Source organism: Ictidomys tridecemlineatus, chromosome 7 (genome assembly GCF_052094955.1).
Source record: "Ictidomys tridecemlineatus isolate mIctTri1 chromosome 7, mIctTri1.hap1, whole genome shotgun sequence".
NCBI lineage: Eukaryota > Metazoa > Chordata > Mammalia > Rodentia > Sciuridae > Ictidomys > Ictidomys tridecemlineatus.
In genome coordinates, this window is record NC_135483.1 from 177938316 (window position 1) to 177948876 (window position 10561).

Consider the following 10561-nt stretch of genomic DNA (forward strand, 5'->3'; position numbering starts at 1 on the left):
ACAAGTTATTATCTTCTCACCTCCACTTGGAAAATATTTAACAAGTTATTTAGTAACAAAGAAAATAGGGAGCAGATGGAAAATTGATAGGCACACATGATCTTTCTCTTTAAAAGCAAGTTTTGATTAATTCATAGAAGGTCACTCTGGACACGTAGAATTGATTAGGACAGTGGAGGACACTGCAGAGCCCCTGTCCTCCAACGCATTATCTCCTCTTAAGGCCCCCAGAACCCTCTTGCTCAAACCAAGAGCCTTTTGTGTCCACAGCTGGTTTCTCTCAAAAAAGCGCGCACTCACACACACACACACACACACACACACACGCACACACACACACACACGCACGCACGCGCGCAAAACTTCAGCCCCAACTTTACTTAGCGTTAAGGTGCCATCCCGGCGACCGCCTGTTTTCAGCCCGCGGTCAGTACTTACGCTTACTTTGAGCGACGGTCACAGGGGACTGGGGTTGCACGATTTGCTGAGCCTGCCTCTTGCTCTTCGAGGCCCCAGTGGAGGGCACCGCTGTCCCCAGGCACAGGACCGCCAGCAGCAGCAGCAGCCGGGGCCCAGGACCCCTGAGCATCTTGAGTGGGTGGGGGGAAAGCCGTCCTCACCAGAAAGCAAGTGGGCAACAAGTTGGGTTCCCTTCGCTACCTGCGGGAAAATTCCCTCCCAACGCTTGTAAGAAGGTGGGGGCCGGAGGATGGGGAAGGGACCCCGTGGAAGGACCGGAGAGGTGGACAGGGCGGGAGAAGTTGTGGCTGCAGGTCCCTGCTCCTCCGCTCGCGCCAGGGGTTCCTTCTCCTCCCCCTGTACAGCGCGAGCGACCGAGCCCGGGACGCCCCGGCTTATATGGGACGGTCCCCTCCGCCCCCCGCGCGGCCCGGGGCGCAGGAGAGGAGGGCTCTGCGCTCTCCCCACGCCCTCCCGCCGCCGCCTCTGCCGCCGCCGCGGCCGCCGACCGCGCAACGATTGGCCCGGGCTCCTGGTGACGTCACGGGGGACTGTGGGTTCGCCCCGAACAAAAGAGATGCTGATCGCCCGCCAGGATTGGGGCAGGAGAACTTTTTATTTTTGGTTTCCTTTGCGGTCGTCAAACTTTTTGGGCGATCGGGGGCGGGGGGGGAGGGATGGGAAACGACTGTAAAGGAGTAGACTGCGAGGAGAGGGAGGGGCTGGAGCTGGGGGAAGCGACGGGCTGGCGAGGCTGCCCCCTCTTCCCTTTTCTTTCTTTTAAAATTGGGGGTGGTGGTGGTGGTGTTTGAGGACATTGCGTCACCTCTGGGGGGGAAAAAGTCTGTATTCACAGGAGTGCATTTTGTGGGGGAGGAAAAACCATAAAGTAGCCACCACCTTCCAGCTGTAGGAATCCAGACTTTGCCGTCCCAGGGCGGGGCTGGCTATTTTTTTTCTGTTGCCTTTCTTTGGTCTAAAGTGCCCTGGTTTGGGACATCCTTTCTTTGACTTCACGGGGCGTCCTGTTCTGACTTCTTTCCTCTACGCTGTACCTACCTGGATAGGAGAAAGGGCCAGCCGGGAAATGGTTGGCGAAGGGGAAAGTAAGCCTTTAATGAGTTTCTATTAAGTGCCAGGAGTTCTTGGGGGTGCTTTGCAGATCTGGGGGAAATTGAGAGAACGAAGCGGGGTTTTGTTTCCCTTTTATATATGCAAGAATATAAAATGTAAAAAGAATATAGATCTTTCTTCCCTGGGGATGGGAGGCCCCTTTCTACTGGAAGAATCATCAGTAGTGAACAAGCTGAGAACTGAAAAGTCTGACCAGTTGTGGACGGACAAAAAGATCCGTGTCCTTGCCACGTTCATTGCCCTTTACTCACACAGCAGAGATTTTGTTAGAATCACTAAAAGCTGGGGTGGTAGTGGTGGTGAACTTCTGCAGTCTTGCCTTCCTACAGCCCCCAGCTTGGGTTTGCTTGGCATTTTCTTTTTTTGCAAAAATCAGTTTCATCAGATAATTCCCCACCCCACCCACTCGAGTCCCCGCCGCCAGATTTTTATGTTTCAATTGTTATTTTCTCCAAGAATGTGGAAAGTTCCCACTTAAGACTTCCTTTGTCTTTCCTTCTAAACTCGAGTGGTGGAAAGGGAACCTGAGAAGTCTCCAGCATTTAGCAACTCATGACATTGGTCCTTTTTTTTTTTTCTTCTTTCCTCCAGGCAAACACAAGTTTACTTGATTTTTAAAGGTTTTCAAAAGGAGAAGCCCACAGTTTTCACAGTAAACCCCTGAGAGATCTACACTCAAAGCTCTGTTTTCTCCTTAGGATAGGAGTGCAGAGGTCCCCTTTGCTTTGAGAACATTTTAAAGTTACTAGCAAAATATGTTTATTTCTGCAAGGTACGTGTTTTCTCCAAAAGTTCCTCCTTCAGAACTTCCATAGGGGTAATTTGAACTCCACGGTCTGTAAAATCCCTAACACATTAAAGACACAAAACTAACATTTGTTTTTGTTGATGTAAGGAATTAAAAACAAAAAAAACCACAGCAAACATCAGTTTCCTGCAAGTGGTGTAAAATAATTCTTGAGGAATCTTTGTGACCAATACTCCAAGTTGAAAGAGAGCCATAGATTTCCCCAAATTTAGAATCTCGTCTGGGTTAGAGTTTTTTTTTTTTCTCATCACCACTTGACAAAAAGTTTTCTCTTTCAAATATAAAAGGACTCCTTGTAAAACGCTTAGTGAATTTCTGGGAAGCCCAGTGTTCCTTCCAGAGGAAAGGATACCTGGAAATCAGGATGTCAGCAAGATAAACCTGAAGCTAAAGCGGTTTTAAAATACACAGATTCTGGAGGAAGGAAATAAGTGGTCTGAAAAGTATTTTGTCAACCAAAAACATGAGGGTTTGTTATATTTATTCTACTCAAAATACATTAGAATAATATACCTATGAGGGCTTGGGAGTGGAGAGAAGCCCACTGTACTTTTCAGAAATTTTTATATTTCAATCTCATAGAAATATAATTTAAGAATTTTTAAAATTTCTAACGTCTCACAAGCAAAAGCATAATATTTGTCTGAATTTTAAAGCAATCTTAGGAGTTTACTCTTTTACTTATAAGTTGTTTTTTTTTTTTTTTTCTTTTTTTAAACTTGTTTTTCGTTGTTGTTTTGTTTTCTAACTTTGGAGATTGGAACATTTTCTTAGTTAAGATAACAGGGCGACTACAGCATTCTTTCATTACCCAAATCCCTTGTAGCTCTGTAAGTGTGTTATCTCTAACTGGGAGATGATTAAATCTTAAAGACCACACTAAGTCAACTGAAGTCTCTAGAGCCCAAGATTTCCCCAAGAACTCTGAATAGTTTGACAGGGTAGGTTCTTCTTCAGTGAATAGTGGCCTTTTACTTGTAGGAAACACCCTTGGGTTTCTCTCATTAAATAACAAATAAAAAGCAAACAAACAAAAACTCCATTTGGAGAAGCAGCCATTACAAAAAAAAAAAAAAAAAAGCAAACCGGATAATCCATAGCAACAGGAAGTGCATTGGTGGGTATCTGGAGCTGGGAATGGGAATTAACTATTTTAATACACACAAAAGAATTGTACTGGGGTGATGGAAATAAGTGTTCTAAAACTAGACTGTGGGGGTAACTGCCCAGTTAGGTAGTTCCTAAAAATCACAAGAGTTGTGCACTTAAAATGGGTGTTCTAATGTAAATTATACGTTAATGGAGTTTTTTTAAAATTTGATTTTAAAACTTCATTTTTTAAAAATTCTGTTGTATTTTTGACATCTCCTGATTTTGTTTTCAAGACTTGCTCCTAAGCGATAACAACATACCCAAGGTGCCTTTATTTCTCATTTTTCTAAGAGAAAGTTTGCCTTGACTACAGGAGATCTTCTTATGCACTGGTGGTGCCTTATAAAACCTAGTCTTTGAGTGATGGTTCATCTTGGCAGAGACAGAACAGATTGCCATTGAGGACTGTGTCTTGTTTCTTCTTGGAATTGCCTCAGCTGATAGAATTTTCCCCAGCACTACAAACAACTTCTGTAACAAGAAGGGACACATATATTTGTGTGTGGGTGAGGTGGAAGGAGTATTATTTGAATGATTTGTTATTGGAAAGGGTTAATAAGAAGCATGAGCAGTTATGGAAATCTGAGTTGAACTGGCTTCATTCAAGTGGAAGATTGGCAACGGAGACATTTAGTTAAGCAACAAAATAATTTATGAGGTCCACCAACTTAGAAAAATTGAAATTAAAATACATTCAGGGATGAATTTTAAAAGGTAATTTTTTTCCAAGCCAAAAAAAAAAAAATCAGCTTTTCTTTAAGACTGATAAGCACAATTAGGACAATATTTTTCCTATTAAATCCCTTCCCTATTGGGAGAAAAACTTTTTCGCTGATAAGAAATACTTCTTGACCTCAAGGGTTACAGTTAGATGACAATGGACCATTTTTCCTGAAAACCTTTGGCATTTGCTCTGCTCTTAATCCCTGAACTGCAAGGGGCAGGCCATTGAGTAGGTGATCTCTGGAACTTATACATTTCATAGTTTTTTTCTAGGTAAGTTAGATGGAGTAGTGTTTATTTCTTATCTTGATTTAATTATTTTGGCATGAAATTCTTCCCTTCTTCCCTTGAAACGGGCCAAGTTTGCAAAAATGCTACTCATTAAGCACAGGTGTGAGAAAGAAAAGAAAGTACCCCATGGGTAGCCCACATGGGTAGAATGTCTGAGCCCTTTGTCCAGAACTGACAGGGCGCCTGCAACCAGGCAGAAAATACCTGAGAAGTGCTTTAAACTGTGCCATGAAAGCTACCTGGTTTTCACTTAGCAAGCATTTTGTTCATATTTTAAGTGACTTTATTTTTTTTTAATCAGCGCTTTTAAAATCCTTAATCTGCGTCTTTTGCTTCTTAACAGGAGTACTTTTTTCTCATTAGAGTGATGTAACTCCCCAAAGGCTTTGTGAAGGAATCTAATTCATCCAGTAAAATAGAAATAAACTACTGTGTAGCTGGAACACACCACCAAGATTGTGTTATAGGACATTTCTGCTCCCCAAGATAGGTGGCGCTTTCTTGGGGAATTTTAATTTTTGTGTTTTATTGCTCATTTTTCCAGTTTTGCACTGTTTTTGTGGTACTTTGTCTTGAAAGGCTGCATTTTTCAATATTTTAATTATTTTCTATCCTTTTTACATTCACATATGTTAAACATCCACATATAGCCAGTCATGCAAGTTGAAGTGAATGCTTAAAACTAAACATGATGTTTTAAATAAACTTTTATACTAAAAATTAACTTGTAATATAAGTGGTTAATAATTCCTTTTTCTAATTAATTATAATAAATTAAGGAATGTTGACTTTAATTATAAAAATGGACGCATAGATATATAATTAACCCTAAATTGTATACTGAATCGTTGTCTAGATAAATTTGGCATATTCTTTCATTAGCTATGAAAGTTTTACTGAAGTGGAATGGACATTGACAGTCATTACTATCTGAAACATGGAAAACAAAGGCACAGTTTACAAACACAAGAATCACAAAGTGCAGAATCACAACAGTTACAGTTCTGGAAGAGAAATAATTAAATAGCTAGATTTTATGAAGCACTGATCTGAACCAGATGGAGTACACTAAGTACTTTAGATGCAATTTTTTAAATTCAATCAATACCAATTCCTTATCTGCAGAGCTGGGAATCAAACCTGTGGGCATGTACATGCTGAGCAAGTACTCTACTGTTGAGCTACATCTCTAGCCCCATCAACAGCTTTTGCACCTAAGTATTATCATCTTCTCATCCTTACAGATGAAGACACGTGGCTTAGAAAAATTGCAAGAATGAAGTTTGCCGAGTCACCGGCCTTGTATGGGCAAAGCAATTGGCTGATGGGTTTTGGGGATGGCTTCTGAAACAGGAGATTCAATTCATTTAAAAGACACATAACCCTGTTAACTGATAACCTTGTCAGTTTCTACCTGTTGTATTAGGACTGTTCTTTTGTGGACCAATTTTATTCAGACAGCCTGACTCCTTTTTAATTTATGTTTTTGGTGCTGGAATTGATGTCAGGGCCTTGCAATGCTAAGCACATGTTCTATAACTGAGCCATCTCATTATGTAGAAGATAGTTCTCAGCTAATGGGGAGGCTGAGGCAGGAGGATCACAAATTTGAGGCCAGCTTGGGCAATTTGCATCTCAAAGTAAAAAAAAATTAAAAAAGGCTGGGATGTAGCTCAACAGTAGAGTTCCCCTGGGTGGTTCAATCCCCAGTATCAAAAAAAAAAAAAAAAAAAAAAGTGGAAGATGTGTGTCAGGGACTCTCCACTAGACTGCAAGTGTGATGGAGGCAGAATTTCTCTTGTTTCCTTTGTATGCCCAGCACTGGGCACAGTGCACCTGGGTAAGTGCTTGGCAGATGCCAATGACTGAGTGAAAGGAAAGAGGGCAGATGATAAATCCTCCATGCACATGTAGTGACAATCCGGCGAGGCACCATAGTAAATGCTTTGCATATGGTATTTTACTTTATCCTCATAGTAACTTCCAGAAATGGATATTAATAGCTTCATTTTACTCTTTGAAGCTGAGTTTAAAGATGATCCTTCAGCTTATCCAGTAAGAGAGGGACAGAGCTGGAATTTCAATCAAGGTCCTTGACACAAAATTCATGTTCTTAACCAAGACACACCCGATTTTCCCCAAAGTAATTTTGCCGTACAAAAGTTATAAGAAGTGTAGGAAAACTCTCTGGTAGTCACCTTTTATCTTCATCCAGATCTTGAGCCAAGGGCCTGATCCTTTGGACTATTCAGCTGGCTTCTGTCTTGCTGGGGGGCAGGTAGACAAGAGGCCAGAAAACTTCTTTCCTACTCCCTTCCTGCTCTGGGTTTCAGCAGACAGTTCTGATGGCAGCTGCTCTCTCTAGAACATGCATTCTCTCTCAGTGGGGGCAATATTGCCCCAAGTGGGTGAAAGTTAGTTCTTGGTGGAGATGGAGGAGTGATTAAAAATATCTTTATCCTACTGGATTAAAATCTTATTCTTTGGTTGTTAATCTCTCTCATTGATGGCAGCCATGGGAGTGACAAAACTCCCTACCTGTCTGGTCTTTGGGCACCTCAGCATCCCTCCTCTCTTTGGCCAGAGGCCTCTGGAACAGTGCATTCCCCAAAGTCTTCCCATGGAAATCACTGAATTTTGTTTATTGCTGAAATCCTGAAGATCCAGAGTCTAACAGATCATGACATGAGCAGGTTACAGAAGCTATGGTTTTAAGTCTTCAATGTTAGCACAATAGTTTTAAGATCCATGAATTTTTTTTCCAAACTTAGCAACTAGTATTATGCAGTGGTTTCTCCATGCATTCCCCAAGTCTTGAATGGTCTGATTCTTTGCTCTCTGCTGAGTGTGCCTTTCCAACACTGCATCTTTCCCAGAGTAAAATGCTATGACCCAGTGATCATAAAATTACAGAAAAGAAACCAGTATTTTATTTTTAAGTATATGGTGTTTGTCTTAACTTCTTAACTCTCTTGAAAATGATTTGATTTGTCTACCAAGTAATTTGGTTCATGCAAAGAAGTTGGGATCAGCAGCCCAACTACATCAGAAACAGAGTTTATCTTTAAGAGTGCCTCATAAATCTACCAATGCCATGTATGTAAAAACCAAATATTTCTATGTATCTTTTTGCATGTACAAAAAGGCAAGTTTACTTCTGAGTTCACTTGAGATAGTGAAATAATTTAGCTGAGGGCTTGTAAAGTCAGGGAAGCCTTACTCAGAACTACTGTACTTCAGCAAGCTGCAAATTCCCAGGAATTGCCAATATTTAGTGTAGAGAATTCCTTATGTAAATATAAATACTTCTTGGGCAGATTCAATAGACAAACACCATTTTATTCCTTTTAGAGACTCTCCATCAAAAGAAAACATCTGTCATATCTTTAATCTTATAACACAGTATGGTATTCAGGAACACAAATATCACTTTTGCAATACTTTGAAACTCCTCGGAGTGTTCTGGAGATATTTCAACTTACATTACTCATCCTTTGAAAACTAGAGAACCCATTTATTTTGGTGTTGCATTGGAATTTAAAAGTAATGTCTTTGTTATTTATGTGGGAGCAGTAATTTCTCTACAGTCATTTCAAAGTATTTGATAGTTTATTGTCTATTACAGAGTATTCATATTTTGGTCAGTTTATATAACAGTCTGGAAGATGCCTAATATTTACCAACTTACACATTAAATTAATCATTCCATTTTCTGTATCCAGTAATTTTGAAGCAAAATAAAACAAATTTCTACAGACTCAAGTTATACACCCATTTCAGGCTGGGGACGATGGTATATGCCTACAATCCCAGCAGCTCTGGAGGCAGAGGCAAGAAGATCGCAAGTTCAAAGCCAGCCTCAGCAAAAGTGAGGTGCTAAGTAAGTGAGACTAAACAAAATACAAACTAGGGATGGGGATGTGGCTCAGTGTTGAGTGCCCCTGAGTTCAATCCCTGGTATCAAAAAAGAAAAGAAAGAAAATTTCAGTTTAGGAAATTAATAGAAAGTAAATATAGTATGGAGCTATAATTAGAATATCAACTATGTTCTGAATTTTTTTCTCTCTGATGAACTGAAGTTTTCACTTAGGCACACTAAAGATTAATTAGAAGATACATATATATCTTCTAATAAGGAAAATTTTCTTACGTTGTCTGTTCTTTTTCAAATTCAGTTTTTATTTGTGGACAAATTAAAATTGCCTAAAGTTACAACTTATAAACCAACTCAAATATTTCAGCAGATTGTTATTCTGGGTGTTCTCAAATCAGGGTAATGCATTCAGAGGCAACATGATTAGAGCATTAGAAAAATTTTTAAAAAATGGCTGTGTTGTTTTTTCTAAAATGCTCCCCTGATATTATAACAGCCTTTTTCATATATAAGTGCATATCAAAAGATGCACATACTTATGGCATACAATTTGATAGGTTTTGACATATGAATACACTTAGGAATTGATCACCACAATTAAGATCGTAGACATGTCTATTACCCCAAACGTTTTCTTGTGCTTCTTGGTAACCCTTCCCTCCTACCTTTTTTATCCTCAGACAGTCCCTAATCCTCTTTCTTTCACTATGGATTGATTTGCATTTTCTAGAATTTCGTACACTCATTTGTATCTGGCTCTTTCACTCAGTATTACTATTTTGAGATTCATCTCTGTTTCTTGTATCAATAGATCATTCTTTGGACAAACACATTCTTTTTTTCTTATGTCAGCATCTAGGACTGAGAAGACTGAATCATATGGTGGGAGAATTTTGAGCATTTTAAGGCAACACCTTTTTTCTAACTTTGTTATACCATTTTGTACCCCCCTAAGAATATATGGCATGTTCACCAACATCCTTATCAACACAATATGATTGTTTCACATGAAAACTAAATGTCAAAGACTGAAATTGAAGGAAAGATTAAATGAAATCCCATGGTGAATTTGAAGTTGCAAAACCTGAGAAACGCTACCTCAATTCAAGAGACCATAAGTAATGAATAGTCATATCCAAAATGATGATCCATTACATCATCAATGAAATGGCACCATATTGCTTTACTCTTAAAAAAATATTTTTATTTTATGGTCTTCTTCCTCCAAACATTTTACTTTGGCTTAATCACTAAAAAATGTTCAAAATACACTCAAAATATATTACTCCTCAAGATGGTTAAGGTTATCAAAAACAAGTCTCATCTGAGAAGCAACAATGAGTAAGAACCTAAAGAATATGATTGTTCTATGAATGTGGAAGGCTTAACAGGATTCTAATAAGAAAATGAACATGAGGTAAAAATGAATATTTTAATCAGTGTTTTTGCTGCTGTGACTAAAGGACCTGACCAGCACAATTGAAGAGGAGGATAGGTTTATTTGAGGGCTCACAATTTCAAAGGTCTTAGTCCAAAGAAGGATGGTTGTCAGGAGACACTCTGGACAGGAGCTATGTACACATCTTTAAGTCCTGAGTAAAGAAGTACTGGGTAGGTATTGTACACTGCAATACAATTTGGACTTTACCTCTGCTTGGATAAAGAGGTGCAGTTCCAGGAGTGGGTGTCACCCGATGGGGTTGGATTATACCCACTTGTTTGTTGTAACCCTACCCCTTGCCACATTTGAATGGCTTCTCCCCAATAAAACCCAGGTTCAAGGTGTGCTCCTCTTTCTTGTCTGCCTTGCCCCCATTATGGGTGCTGCAGCTGAGGAGTGGTCACTGAATTCAAAGAAAAGTTACTTTCTGTGTCTGTGTCTTATTTAGTCTGCCAAAATTCACTTGGAGTGACCCTGACTGGTTTAGTCATGTGTTGTGACAAATGGTTCCATTCCCCAGGGCTTGAGGTGAAGCAGAGCATCATGGTGGAAGAGTGTGACAGAGGGAAGCACTCCATGGTGATTGGGAAGCAGAGAAAGACTCTAGTGGCTAGATACAAATATATACTCCAAATATATACCCCCAGTGACCCACCTCCTCCAGCCTACTCCACCACTT

At 40.0% G+C, this 10561-nt stretch overlaps 1 protein-coding gene across 11 annotated transcripts in view; it reads right to left on the bottom strand.

Moving 5' to 3' along the window:
- Positions 1 to 897, bottom strand: part of Fn1 (fibronectin 1) — a 64625-nt gene extending 63728 nt beyond the window's left edge. For 4 of the 11 annotated variants that reach the window (XM_005331847.4, XM_005331842.4, XM_013361364.3 and 1 more), the window contains exon 1: positions 439 to 894. In XM_005331847.4, coding sequence (XP_005331904.2) covers positions 439 to 589 — 151 coding nt within the window. In that variant the 5' untranslated portion in view covers positions 590 to 894. Of the gene's footprint in view, positions 1 to 438 lie in introns of all 11 variants that reach the window. The other 7 variants (XM_013361363.3, XM_078017969.1, XM_005331849.4 and 4 more) reach the window with 5 other exon arrangements.
- Positions 898 to 10561: the final 9664 nt, after the last annotated feature.